Source organism: Impatiens glandulifera, chromosome 3 (assembly GCF_907164915.1).
Source record: "Impatiens glandulifera chromosome 3, dImpGla2.1, whole genome shotgun sequence".
Lineage (NCBI taxonomy): Eukaryota > Viridiplantae > Streptophyta > Magnoliopsida > Ericales > Balsaminaceae > Impatiens > Impatiens glandulifera.
This window is the reverse complement of record NC_061864.1, coordinates 7695889-7711276: the sequence shown is the minus strand read 5'-3', so window position 1 is coordinate 7711276 and position 15388 is coordinate 7695889. Positions and strand designations below refer to the sequence as shown.

Sequence of the window (15388 nt, the reverse complement as noted above, 5' to 3'; positions counted from 1 at the left end):
TTATCATTTTCATCTAATTAATAAAATTAGTTTAATTTCAACATTTTCTTCCAACTTATTAAGAATGCCTGATTGGTTCTATTTACAGCTGACCAAGTCCGAGGGATTAGGGATGGCAATGGGACGTTTTGAGACGAGGAATGCATTACTATCTCCGTCCTGTTTTTATTTCGAGAATTCTTTTAATACCATCTCTGCCCCGTTCGATTTCAGAGAATCCCCGCAAGACACCGTTAATAAGATATTTAAAAAAAATCAATAAAATTATATAAACGATTTTTTTAATATAATATATTGTAATATTTTGAAATTTTATATTAATATAAAAATATAAATTTATTATTTTTATATAATATAATGAAAAAATAAATATATTATTAATTTAATATATTTAATTATGTTTATAGTGTTCGGGTAAGAACATGACGGATTGGAAACACAAATATCATCCCGTTCAATTTCGGGGAAAAATCGTATAATTCAATTCAAGTTGTCATCTTTATAGGATATGCAAAAGCCGAATCATTAATGATTTTTTTCTTCTTTAGTAAAATTTGTCTTATGTGGGCTTAAAAGGGATTTTCAATCAAGTGAGATAAATATCACTACTTTGTGGTGATCATTTTAGATTTTAATTCAATCGATTTAATGGAGTATTGATGAAGTTTGTATTTTTGTGCCCCATGACGTGCCAAGATGATTTAACTTTCAAGGCATGGCGCCATGTCTTGGCTTCTGCTCACAGACTGTTTGGTTTAAGGCTTAGGTCTGTTTGATTATTTTCTTTTTTATTAATAATAATAATATATCTTATTTAGTTTATTTTATATTTTATTTATTTATTTTTAAAATAGCTCAAAATTATTATTATTTTGATTTATTTAAATTGGGTGGTATAAAATTTAAATATTTAAAAAATTATTATTATTATTATCTCTATTTCAATTTAAAAGATTTTAAATGAGAATTAAAATATTTGATACATTCAAAAATATTTTTGTCACATAAATTAATATTAGTATAGTAATCATGATTATATTGTTACAATAATTTAACAACAAAATAATTAATCAAATTTAACTATTTTGTACTATTAATTGACCTATAAAATAAATAAATAAATTATATTTATTAAATAATAAATTTTGAATAAAAAATTAACTCATATTTTCAATTTAATCGATCCAAATTTATAACTTTCACAGTAACATAAAAATAAAATACTATACTATTTTTGTATTGAGAAATAAACGAAAAATTTTACGTTAGGTTTGATAATTATAGATTTAAAATTCATAATGAAGAGCAATGCAATCGAGTAAGTTGAACAAATAAATATGAAAAAAAATCTTCTACCAAAATTTTTGAAAGAAAGTAAAAATTATCTTTTTCCAAGGCTGATTAACCATGTAAACAGGTATTATCAAATTAAATGATCTTGTACATATAAAAAAAATGAAAAACTCTTCTAAATTATTTGAGAATACCAATAATTTTTTTTTTTTTTTTAAAAATCACATTATTTCAACATGTTGGAGATCCTTGGTCTCTTGGATCTTGTTTTTTAAGAATTTTATTTAAAAAGTATTATTTTATAGAAAATATATATTATTTAATTTTTTAATTAATTAACTTATTATTATTTATTTTAAAATTAAAATTTAATAAAAATAAAACAAATTATTTAAATATTTTAGTTGATCAACTAAATAACTTAATTATTAGAATGATAATAATATTATACTTAAAAAGAATTAAAAAAGCTCACATCAAACATTAATTTAATGAAAATAATTGTTTTGGTGAGGTCATCCACCACATAAATGGTAAGACAATAAAAACAGAGTGAGTATCAAGGTGGCCACACCAAATAATTTATAGATAGATCCGTAAACTGAATAGTTAGGAAAACTGAATAAAATGTTGGATAGTTTGGTACAGTGAAAGAAAGTTAGGTAGTTTTAAAATATATATATCTTCAATCCTTATGATATTTTATCTGCTATATTCTTGCTTGATAATCAGAAGAAGAAGAAGAAGAAGAAGCCATTAATGGAGAACCTGCAAGGAGGCGAATTAGCTACAAAGAAACAGAGTAAATGTCGTCTACTTCTGTTTCCACTTCCCTTACAAGGACACCTAAATCCAATGCTTCAATTAGCAAATATCCTTTACTCAAAAGGTTTCTCCATAACCATAATCCACACTCTCTTCAACTCTCCAAATTCTTCAACATATCCTCACTTCCATTTCCACTCCATCCCACTCTCCCTATCTCAATCCGAATCCCAATCCTCCGGCGTCGATATCACAGCCTTCCTCAACAGCCTCAATACCAAATGTGCCGAACCCTTCCGTCAATCCCTCGCCGGACTACTATCCCATTTCCGACAAACAAACGAGACCGTCGGTTGCCTCATAACCGACGCGGTTTGGTACTTCTCTCAAACGATTGCCGATGAGCTCAAGATTAATAGGATCATTCTCAGGACTAGTAACATCACTTGTTTCTTAGCTTTCTCTTATTTCCCACTTCTCCGCAAGAAAGGTTACATTCCTCAGCAGGATCCACAGATGGATGACGAAGTTCCAGATCTTCCTCCTCTTAGAGTGAAGGATATTCCGACTGTCAAATCCACCGACCCAGAAACACTTGAAAAGCTGCTGAACAACATGATTGACGCGGCTAAGAGATCTTCAGGGATAATCTTCAATTCTTGTGATCTACTCGAACAATCCGAGTTAATCAAACTCCGCCGTGAACTAAATGTGCCGATTTTCACGATCGGACCATTCAACAAGCTCTTCCCCGCCGCCGCCAGCAGTTTATTAGTCCAAGACAGGAGTTCCATCTCCTGGCTAGACAAACAGGAACCCAAATCGGTTCTGTACGTGAGCTTCGGGAGTTTGGTGACCTTAAGTAAAACAGAGTTCGTAGAAATCGCTACGGGATTAGCGAACAGCGGGAAACCGTTCTTGTGGGTTGTCCGGGTTGGGCTGGTTCGTGGGTCTGGTTGGCTGGAGGGGTTGCCGGATGGGTTTTCCGATGAAATTGAAGGAAGAGGGTATATTGTGAAATGGGCGCCGCAGGAGGAGGTTTTAGGTCATCCTGCTGTTGGTGGGTTTTGGACGCATAGCGGTTGGAATTCTACTTTGGAGAGTATATGTGAGGGAATACCGATGATGTGTTTTCCTATTGCCGGCGATCAGATGGTGAATGCGAGGTATGTTAGCTTTGTTTGGAAGATTGGAATACAGATTGAGGAAAAACTTGATAGAGAACGAGTGGAGAAGGGGATAAGGAGGCTGATGATTGAGGAGAAGGAGGAGATGACAGAGAAAGCCATGGATTTGAAGCGGAAGGTTGATGATTGTCTCAAGGAAGACGATGGATCTTCATATCGAAATATGAAGGATCTTTTTGCTCACATTCTATCATTTTATTGATTCCTAATAAAAGAAATAAAAAGTTGTTTTTCAATTCAAATAATGTTATATGTCTTAATTTATGTGGGTTATTTTAAGGTTTTATTTGATAATGAATAAGTTATTTGAATTTTATTGTTTTAATTATTAAACCTTTTTTTATATCATATTAGCCCTTTGGGCAGTTAAATTTTAATAAGAATATTTTGATGTAAGAAATTAGTAATTTCATAGTTAAAATGATAAAAAAAAAAACTACATAAAAAAGCTTTTAGATTGTATTTGATGTAGTTTTTTTTTTTTAATCATTTTAACTATGAAATTACTAATTTCTTACATCAAAATAATAAACATGTGAAACCGGTTAATTGTCTCGTTCAAGTGTCAAAAACGATAAAAAATATGTCAAACGTGTCAAAAATCTAAAAAATAGGTGAAACGTGTCAAGAGCATGTTAAACGTGTTTAATGTGTTAAAAACGTTTTAAACGTGTTAAAAACGTTTTAAACGTTTTAAACGTGTTAAAAACATAAAGACGTGTCAAAAACGTGTTAAACACTCCAAATATGTGAAAATTTTGTTAAACGTGCCAAAACGTGTCAAAAATAAGGTAAACATGTCAAAAACGTAAAAAAAACGTGTGAAATATGTGAAAAACTTGTAAAACGTGCCAAAATGTGCAAAATGTGCCAAAATGAAAAAAAATGTGTTAAACATGTCAAAAATGTGTTAAACGTGTTAAAAACGTGAAAATCATGTTAAACGTGTCAAAAACATGTTAAACGTGTCAAGGACGTGTTAAACGTGTTAAGGACGTGAAAAACATGTTGAATGTGTCAAAAACGTATTGAATTTGTCAAAAACGAGTTAAACGTGTCAAAGACATGAAAAACGTGTTAAATGTGTCAAAACGTGTTAAACGTGTCAAAAACGTGTTAAACGTGCCAAAAACGTGTTAAAAACGTGTTAAAAACGTGAAAATCATGTTAACCGTGTCAAAAACGTGTTAAACGTGTCAAGGACGTGTTAAGAACGTGAAAAACATGTTGAATGTGTCAAAAACGTGTTGAATTTGTCAAAAACGAGTTAAACGTGTCAAGGACATGAAAAACGTGTTAAATGTGTCAAAACATGTTAAACGTATCTAAAAACGTGTTAAACGTGCCAAAAACGTGTTAAAAACGTGTTAAACGTGTCAAAAACGTGTTAAACGTGTCAAGAACGTGATAAACGTGTTAAACTTGCCAAAAACGTGTTAAACATGTCAAAAATGTGTTAAACGTGCCATAATATGAAAAATATGTTAAACGTGTCAAAAACGTAAAAAAAACGTGTTAAATGTGTTAAAAACGTGAAAACGTGTTAAACGTGTCAAAACGTGTTAAACGTGTCAAAACGTGTTAAATATATGAAAAACTTGTTAAACGTGCCAAAACGTGCAAAATGTGCCAAAATGTAAAAAATATGTTAAACGTGTCAAAAACGTGTTAAACGTATTAAAAATGTAAAAATAATGTTAAACGTGTCAAAAACGTGTTAAACGTGTCAAGGACGTGAAAAACGTGTTAAATGTGTCAAAAACGTGTTAAACGTGTCAAGGACGTGAAAAACGTGTTAAATGCGTCAAAACGTGTTAAAAACGTGAAAATCATGTTAAATATGTCAAAAACATGTTAAACGCGTCAAGGACGTGAAAAACGTGTTAAATGTGCCAAAAACGTGTTAAACGTGCCAAAATATAAAAATATGTTAAACGTGTGAAAAATGTGTTAAATGTGTTAAACGTGTTAAAAACGTATTAAACGTGTTTAATGTGTGAAAAACGTGTTAAACATGTCAAAAACATAAAAAAAAACGTGTTAATTTAGAATTATAATTCCGACCTAAAAAGATTGGAATCGAGAACTATCAAATTACACTATATTAAATTCCATTGAAATTCTAATTCGAATTCCAATTCTTAATATTAAAATATCTAACAAACATAAGAATTGGAATTGGATCCGTTGGGACGATCGGTCCGCCTTGGTGAGTATCGATCGTCTTGACTCTACTGCCGGCGATGCGCTCCTGACCTTAATTGTCCGGGTCGTGCCTCTGGCGCTGTTACTTTGAAGAAATTAGAGTGCGCCCTCCTACTCATCGGTGCCTAGCACTTGCCCCGACGGCCGAGTATAGGTCGCGCGTTTAAGCGCCATCCATTTTCGGGGCTAGTTGATTCGGCATGTGAGTTGTTACACACTCCTTCACTCGGTCCTAACTTAGCCAAACAACAACTTCACTCGGTCCTGACTTAGACAACTAACATTTCTCACGGTCCTGACTTAGCCAAACAACAACTTCCAGGGGACTTGGGTCCGGTCCGCCGCTGAGGACGCTTCTCCAGACTACAATTCGAACGACGAAGCCGTTCGATTTTCAAGCTGGGCTAATCCCGGTTCGCTCGCCGTTACTAAGGCTACTCTGCCGCTTACAATACCCTGTCGCATATTTAAGTCGTCTGCAAAGGATTCTACCCGTCACTCGATAGGAATTGTACTTCAAAGCGGCCTTCCGAGCGCATCCACCCGAAAGACTTAGCCATCGACTCCAATTCCAATCCCAATTCCAGGGTTATCAAACACACCCTAAGAGAAGATCACGAATCTGAATTTAGAAATCTCAATTTATGAACAAGGCCTTTCTAGACATGCCAATTCATTTCCTGTCTTAAGTCGGTTTATTAACTGAAACAACACTTATTTTATTGTAACATATATTTAACTTAAGCATATTTCGTTACAAAATTAATATAAAAAAATTGTAGATATAACCAGACAAGATAGGAAAACTATACTTAAGTTCAATAAATTTGATAAATTTGTATAAATAAATAAAATTTTACAACTTACAAAATAAATCTTTATAAATAAAATTGATATTATTCCCATCAAATAATTGAAAATAATTTTTACATTTGAACTACAAATTAAATTTTGTAAAAAAAACATAATATATTTTTACAATTTATAACATGAAATATAAAGTCTTAGGGTGTGTTTGATAACCCTGAAATTGGTATTAGAATTGGAATTTATATAATAAAAGGCGCATGTTGATTTAGATATAATTAGGAACATCAAACTCCTTTACCACATCAACCAAATAAACACATAATATATTAACGAGGATGCTGACAAACTTTACCGAATCGTCCGATGACCTTAGTCGCGATGGCTTCACAAAACTATTGACTTTTGGATCTCAATAGTGACTGTGTTCTTTAATTTAGAAACAGAGTCTGAATCGGGTTCATGAAAATTGATGAATCGTATGCGTGTTTGGTAGAAATTGTCGTGGAGAAAACCTCGATAAATGAATGAACTCGATAAGGACTCAGAATGAAAGAAAGAGTTTGAGAAGTGATTGGGAATATACATTGAAATTGGTAAAGTATGTATACGCAGATGTATTAAATGAAATGAAAGTGTCGGTTGGATGAAGTTGAAGTTTGAGGAGATAGGAGAAGATATGAAGAATAATTAATTTATATATATATACATATATGACATGGCAGAAAGCTGTAAGGAATTTGAACGTTGTTACTTGTTAGCGATTTCGGTCAAACTTTCTAATAAATTTATATATAAATAAAAATTTATAATTTAATAAACAAAATTTACACCTTTTATATAAAATTGACATTCATTATTCCATGATTTGACACCTTTGTCTAAACTTTTTTTATATCAAATTCACATTCTTTCCATGATTTGATTCCATCTTGAGGTGGGGTCTATTAGTTTTCAAAATAAATACAAATCATTTGATAAAATTTCATAACCAGTCATCATCAATGATTTCAATTATTGAATGTCAAATAAATTAGAGTATTATAAAGAAGAGGGAAATTGGGAGATTAAGATTATTTTATTTTTATCAACTAATCATGTTGTGCCGACATTCCTTTTCCAAGCAATTTATCAGTAAATTATTAACAAATTTTGAAATATATATACAATACAATATATTAAACTAAGTTAATAATTAATATTATATATAATGTTTAATATATATATATAAGTGGGGATATCAGTTTTAGTCTTGTTGGAACTATTAATAAAAAAATAAAGTTTCTAACAAAAGTTGTTAAATGAGAGAGTATAGAGAAAATTAATTTTAAACATAAAATTATAAATTTTTTTCTTTGAGTATTTTATTAATTAAAATTATTATAGGAAACAATTATACAAAGATGCTTATAGAATCAAACAAATCCTTTAGGAGGTAAAATCTGACTTTTCTGCATGTGCCATGGATCTTATGTCATCAATAAGACGATCAAAATTAGAATAAGATGAACCGCCACTTGTAATAGCCTTCCGAGTTAACTCAGCCATTCGTTTAGAACGCCTTACGAACTCGTCTCTCCTAACATCCATCACCTCATCGATCATTGTCTTGACTACAACCCGATCACAGATATCTTTCATATCCAAACCCAATTTCCACAATCCCCCGACTAATCTACTGTTCAAATACTGATCATAGAAAAAAGGCCAACAAATCATAGGCACCCCAATCTCAATACTTTCGAGCGTCGAGTTCCAACCACTGTGAGTTAGAAATACACCTATGGCCGGATGAGATAGAACCTCTACTTGCGGTACCCAACCCACGATACGACCTCTATCCCTGGTCCCATCCTCCAATTCAGTCGGAATTTGACCGTCTTGATCATCAGTTACTGAATCGGGCCTTACTACCCATAAGAAGGGTCTGCCGCTGTTAACAAGACCATACCAAAATTCAAGTAGTTGTTCCTTTGTCAAGATTGTTAAGCTACCAAAGCTAGCATAGATGACAGACTTGTCCGATTGTGAATCCAACCATCCCATGAAGCTCCGGTCTTCTTTCCAGAGGCTGTTGGTGGCTGAAATTGACGATGTCTCCTCCTCCTCATTCTCAGCTAGCCTCGTCTTCAGATGGGCGTGTATTGGCCCGATTGTGTAGACATTAGGGATTTGAGTTCGAATTTCATCAAGGACCGGTCCTTCTAGATCCTCGAAGGTGTTGAATATAATACCGTGGGCTCGCCTACTAGATAGAGTCTCGGTCATAATGGACTGGATGGCTAGATCGTTCAAATCGCAAGTGCGGCACATGTTGGGTAGGTCGCGTCGCCGGAGAATGCCTTCCATGGTCGTGACGTTTTGTATTGGTAAATCCAAGTCGGTTCCTGATTAATTATAAGGAAATTAATTAATTTAATTAAAAAGAAGAGATCATCAAGCTAGTGTGGGTTAATTAAATAACAGGGTTTATTGAAATAAATATAAGACCTTGGAATGGGAGCTCGTTGGATTGGATAAGCTGAGGGAAACGATAGTAGCACCAGAAGCAGGAGGCGCCGATTGTACGGAAGTAAATGATGGGAATGCTTCTCTGTTCGCCTACATCAAGGACGCAACTACTAATCGCGCCATCGGCTATGATGCACGTCGCCGGCGGCGGCGATTGAGTACTTGAATTGTGAAGGTAATCTAGGAAGAATTGTTTAATGGTGAATCTAAGGGAAGAGAAGATATGGGAGGCGAATACTTGACCTGAACGGAGAGAATCGTGTGGGAGACCGTCGGGGTAGGTGTGGAATTGGAAGGTTCCAGGGAAGCGAGAGAGGCGGCGATGGACGTCGGAGTGGAGGAGGAGGAGGTCGTGGTCGTGGTCGGAGACGAAGAAGGTAACGTGGATGCCGGCGAGACAGATAAGCTCGGAGAGCTTAAGCATGGAGTTGACATGACCTTGAGCTGGGAGAGGGAAGATGAGGACATGGGGGGGAATTCTTCCTTCCATTCTTTTTCTTCTTTTCAAGTCTTCCTCCTCTTTGTTGTTAACTCTCTCACCAACACGACACAAACCAGATATTTGGTATATATTGCCAATTTTGAAAAAATAAAGGTTATACTTAGTCAACCATCTAGTAGCCTTTCATGTTGATACCCTTTCAATACAAATATTTCATTTCCCTGTCATTACTCAAAAAAACACACAAATAATAATTTAACTTTAAATATGCTTTATTTTTTAAATACTCATTATTATTAATAATTAATAGATGTTAATGATCTATATTTGTTTTTAATGTTTTAATTTGTATGGATAAAGTATTAAATAAATAAGAGCTCCTATTAATTAAGCTAAATATAATAACCAATTCCTATATTTTCTGAATTTAGTTATATCTCTATTACTATTATAAATAGATAAACTATTGTAAAAATTGTTCATTCAATCAATAATATTATTTCAATCTTTCTTTTCAAGAACTCAATCAAATAGTTCTTGTTTATTTTATCAATTCAAGAAATTTAATTTGGTATCAGAGCGTATAAGAGAAAACTCCCGAAAACGATTTCAATGGAAGAACAATATCACTCCTCAGTTCTACCAATAATATTTGGAAGCGTAAAGCTTGATAAATATAATTATATCTATTATAAATCACAAGTTACTCCAATCATGATAGGTTATGATTTTATGGATATAGTAGAAGGAAATTTTGAAACTCCTCCCAAATTTATTCAAGAAACAGATGATCAAAATAATACAATTCAAATCAAGAATCCAAAGTTTAAACAATGGCGTATCCAAGATCAAAGGGTACTTGCATGGCTCTTTTCAACATTGACCGACGAGATTCGTCAACAAGTCTCAAAATCATCTTCGGCACAAGAACTTTGGAAAACCTTAGAGAAAATCTATGTTTCTCAATCAAAGAGTCGACTATTTGAGTTACGGAGTCAACTCCTAAACGCACACAAAGGTAGTGATTCTCTTCTTAACTTCATTCAACACATCAAAAACCTATCAGATGCACTTATCGCTGCCGGACAATATGTTTCTGATCAAGATCTGCAACTAACTCTACTCAACGGGCTTGAAGACGAGTTCAAGCCGATGATATGTGCTCTAACTTCCGGACAAGATCTATTGTTTAATGAGATGACAAACATCCTTCTAAATTATGAACAACGACTCATATTCAAGAAAAGAAAATTCCATTATGAAAATTTTTCGCGCTCAAACGTTTCGGCGAATGTTGCTTATATTTATAGGCATGAAGGCGGAAATAACCAAAGACAGAACCGAGACAATAATCGTCCGCAATGTAATTTTTGTCATAAAATTGGTCATCGCTCCGAAAGTTGTTTTTATAATCCATCTTGTCAAATATGTAATGTACAAGGACATAGTGCTCTCGAGTGCCCTCCTTTTAATCATTCTACAAATCATACGACAATGTTAGTTACATCGTCTACTATTGTAGATCCCACTCGGTGTCCAGATTCAGGTGCTACCGACCATATACATGTACTCAAACTATTAAAATCGGAAATGATATGCCTCTAAATATTTATAATATTTGTACCACTAAAATTTTAAATAAACAAAAATCTCTCTACTTACGTAATATTTTACACGTTCCGGATATTACTAAAAATTTGATGAGTGTCGCGAGATTTTCATCAAATATTAACGTATTTTTTGAATTATACCCGAATGTTTGTTTTATTAAAGACCGAGATACGAAGATAGTGTTTCTTAAGGGATTACTCAAGGACAAACTTTATTGCATTAAACCTATTGAAAGTTCATTTTCAACATGTCTAATAAACAAGTATTTATTGGTATTCGATCTCCGGCTCAAATTTGGCATTCACGACTTGGACATCCTTCTAGCGCTACTACATCTGTAGTTATATCACATTTTAAATTACTAGTTTCAGGTAGTAATACTATTTTTTTTTGTGGATCATGTCAATATGGAAAAACACATAAACTACCTTTTTCGGCTTCAAAATCTACATCTATGGCTTCTTTAGACCTAATTCATTCGGATGTTTGGGGACCTGCTCCTGAATTATCGTCTACTGGTTATCGTTATTTCGTACATTTTGGGGATGATTTTAGCAAATTCACATGGATATATCTGCTAAAGAAAAAGTCAGATATTTTGAATACGTTTATCAACTTTTTTCTACTTGTTGAAAATTTATTTAATCGTAAAATCAAAATATTGCAAACTGATTGGGGAGAAGAATATTCACATCATTAACGGATGATCATGGTATTTTATATCGTTTATCTTGCCCACATACTAGTGAACAAAACGGTATTGCTGAACGAAAAATTCGTCATATTACGGAAACTGGTCTCACTTCATTGGCTCATGCATCTATGCTACTACATTATTGGAGTGAAGCTTTTGAAACAACCACATATCTTATCAATCGTCTTCCTACTCCGACATTACATCAACGTTCACCATTCGAGACTATATTTAACTCTTCTTCTGATTATGGTTTTTTTGAATACGTTTGGGTGTTCTTGTTATCCACTCACACGACCGTACAATCAACACAAACTCGATTTTCATACTACTGAATGCAGTTTCCTTAGTTACAGCTCATCTCACAAAGGTTATAAGTGTCTTTATATTCCGCCTAGACGAATATTTATCTCTCGACATGTCACTGTTGACAAACTCACTTTTTTTTTCAAAAGTAAGAACTTTGTGCATTTTCTAAACCACAAGAAGATAATGAGACAACTCTTCTAACAACTATACTTAATTCATCAATATCACCTCTATTATCTCATATCACTTCATCGTCTCCACCATCACCCTCTCCGATCACCAAACACTATATCATCTTCTTCTACTACTATTGCCGTTCTTTCAACACAACCAATTATCACAACGGTTAATGAACCTAAATCTTCTACTCATCAAATGATCACACACAATAAAGCACGATCTATGTCCTCATCAACTCTCACTACTACTTCTTCCGCTACTACACCTACATGTTTTACCAAAGCTAATAAGGATCCGCAATGACGTTTTGCCATAATAAATGAATATAATACTCTTATTCAGAATAAAACATGGTCTCTTATTCCCCGTACACCATCTTATAATCTTGTTGGATAAATATGTTTTTAAACTCAAGCATAAAGTTGACGGGTCTATTGATCGACATAAGGCACGTCTTGTGGCTAAAAGATTCCATCAACAACAAGGTATTGATTATGAAAAGACATTTAGTCCCGTGGCAAAACCTACTACTATTCGTGTTATTCTTTCTTTGACAATATCTTATCAATGTTCATTCATCAACTTGATAATAGTAATGCATTTCTTCATGGGTCTCTACAAGAAGAAGTTTACATGGCACAACCACCCGATTTTGTCCATCCAAATTTTCCTAATCATATATGCAAACTTCATAAAGCAATATAAGGTCTTAAACAATCTCCTCATGCTTGGTATACTACTCTCCGGACTGCTCTACTATATTTTGATTTCATAGAATCGAAATCTGACACGACTCTCTTCACATATCATGCACCTCAAATAACTGCATACTTTTTAGTATATGTGGATGCTATTATTCTCACAAACAACTCTAAATCGTTTCTAACAAAAAAATATATTTCAATTAAATAAATTATTTCCTTTCTTAGAATGGAAGTCACTCGTACCAAAGATGACTTATTTCTTTCTCAATCCAAGTAAATTGATGATATTCTCACTCGGGCTGATATGCTTCAAGCAAAGCCATTACACACTCTCGTCTCTACTGGCTCATTTATTTCTAAACATGATGGTGATCCTTTATTTGATTTGTTTCTCTATCGGAGTATAGTAGGAGCTCTACAATATCTTACACTAACTCATCCTGAATTAGCCTTTGTTGTCAATTGAGTTTGTCAATTCATGCAAACTCGAACGATTAAACGTATTCTTCGATATCTTCGTCACACTCCTCGTCAATGGATCTTTTTTCGTCCAAATTCTCAAATCACTCTTGCTGCCCACTCTGATGCTGACTAGGCAGGATATCCTGATGATCGTCGTTCAACAACTGAATTTTGTATTTTTCTAGGTGACAACCTCATTTCTTGGAATTCTAAGTAACAACAAGTAGTTGTTCGCTCTAGTACTGAATTTGAATACTGTGCTTTTGCATATATAATTGCTGATCTTTGTTGGATTCAATCTCTACTTATTAGTGAACTTCGAGTTTCACTTTCTTCTTCCCAAATTCTATGGTGTGATAATATTGGTGTCACATTCTTATCAGCAAACCCGGTATTTCATGCTCGCACAAAACATATTAAAATTGATTTTCACTTTGTTCAAGAAAAAATTGTTCGTAAACAACTACTCATCCAATACATTTCTACTTAAGATCAAGTGACTGATATTTTCACCAAATGTCTTTCTTTTCATCGATTTGCTCTTTTATGTAGCAAACTCACGACTTGTGCCTCACCTTTTCGCTTGAAAGGATGATGAGAAATTATTTATTTATCTCCTATTAATTAGGTTAAATATAATAACTAATTCTTAAGTTTTATTAAATTAGTTATCTTTTCTATGATAAAGAATATTACTCATTAAATCATATTTATTTTCTCAATTCTAGAAATCAAACTTATATCAAAATAGTTATACGAGCTTGCTTATAAGAATCAAACAACAAATCCTTTAGTAGGTAAAATCTGACTTTTCTGCATGTGCCATGGATCTTATGTCATCAATAAGACGATCAAAATTAGAATAGGATGAACCGCCACTTGTAATAGCCTTCCGAGTTAACTCAGCCATTCGGTTAGCACGCCTTACGAACTCGTCTCTCCTAACATCCATCACCTCATCGATCATTCTCTTGACTACAACCCGATCACAAATATCTTTCATATCCAAACCCAATTTCCACAATCCTCCCACTAATCTACTGTTCAAATATTGATCGTAAAAGAAAGGCCAACAAATCATAGGCACCCCAATCTCAATACTTTCGAGCGTCGAGTTCCAACCACTGTGAGTTAGAAATACACCTATGGCCGGATGAGATAGAACCTCTACTTGCGGTACCCAACCCACGATACGACCTCTATCCCTCGTCCCATCCTCCAATTCAGTCGGAATTTGACCGTCTTGATCATCAGTTACTGAATCGGGCCTTACTACCCATAAGAAGGGTCTGCCGCTGTTAACAAGACCATACCAAAATTCAAGTAGTTGTTCCTTTGTCAAGATTGTTAAGCTACCAAAGCTAGCATAGATGACAGACTTGTCCGATTGTGAATCCAACCATCCCATGAAACTCCGGTCTTCTTTCCACAGGCTGTTGGTGGCTGAAATTGACAATGTCTCCTTCTCATTCTCAGCTAGCCTCGTCTTCAGATGGGCGTGTATTGGCCCGATTGTGTAGACATTAGGGATTTCAGTTCGAATTTCATCAAGGACCGGTCCTTCTAGATCCTCGAAGGTGTTGAATATAATACCGTGGGCTCGCCTACTAGATAGAGTCTCGGTCATAATGGACTGGATGGCTAGATCGTTCAAATCGCAAGTGCGGCACATGTTGGGTAGGTCGCGTCGCCGGAGAAAGCCTTCCATGGTCGTGACGTTTTGTATTGGTAAATCCAAGTCGGTTCCTGATTTAGAATTAATTTAATTAGAAAGAAGAGATCATCAAGCTAGTGTGGGTTAATTAAATAACAGGGTTTATTGAAATAAATATAAGACCTTGGAATGGGAGCTCGTTGGATTGGATAAGCTGAGGGAAACGATGGTAGCACCAGAAGCAGGAGGCGCCGATTGTACGGAAGTAAATGATGGGAATGTTTCTCTGTTCACCGACATCTAGGACGCAACTACTCATCCCTCCATCCGCTATGATGCACGTCGCGGGCGGCGATTGAGTAGCGGAATTGGTAAGATAATCTAGGAAGAATTGTTTAATGGTAAATCTAAGGGAGGAGTAGATATGGGAGACGAATACTTGACCTGAACGGAGAGAATCGTGTGGGAGACCGTCGGGGTAAGTGTGGAATTGGAAGGTTCCAGGGAGTCGGGTGAGGCGGCGATGGACGTCGGAGTGGACGAGGAGGAGGGCGTGGTCGTGTT

The 15388-nt window shown here is 34.4% G+C and overlaps 2 protein-coding genes across 2 annotated transcripts in view; one reads left to right on the top strand and one right to left on the bottom strand.

Annotated features, from left to right (window-relative positions):
* Positions 1-1989: 1989 nt before the first annotated feature.
* Positions 1990-3556, top strand: LOC124932585 (UDP-glycosyltransferase 76B1-like). The gene has a single exon (XM_047473239.1). The coding sequence runs from the start codon at positions 2053-2055 to the stop codon at positions 3445-3447; it is 1395 nt and encodes a 464-aa protein (XP_047329195.1). The 5' UTR covers positions 1990-2052; the 3' UTR covers positions 3448-3556.
* Positions 3557-7495: 3939 nt separating this feature from the next.
* LOC124929622 overlaps positions 7496-15388 on the bottom strand; it is a gene marked incomplete at its 5' end in the record, with an annotated part of 8038 nt that continues 145 nt past the window's right edge. Inside the window, 5 exons of the mRNA XM_047470026.1 lie at positions 7496-7568; positions 7663-8644; positions 8748-9390; positions 13967-14916; positions 15008-15388. The exon at positions 15008-15388 is cut by the window's right edge and continues 145 nt beyond it. Coding sequence (XP_047325982.1) covers positions 7686-8644; positions 8748-9390; positions 13967-14916; positions 15008-15388 — 2933 coding nt within the window. The remainder of the gene's footprint in view (positions 7569-7662; positions 8645-8747; positions 9391-13966; positions 14917-15007) is intronic.

Bases quoted from the DNA above. Each gene is read 5' to 3' on its own strand.
- LOC124932585 (XM_047473239.1), top strand. From the start codon at position 2,053: ATGGAGAACCTGCAAGGAGGCGAATTAGCTACAAAGAAACAGAGTAAA.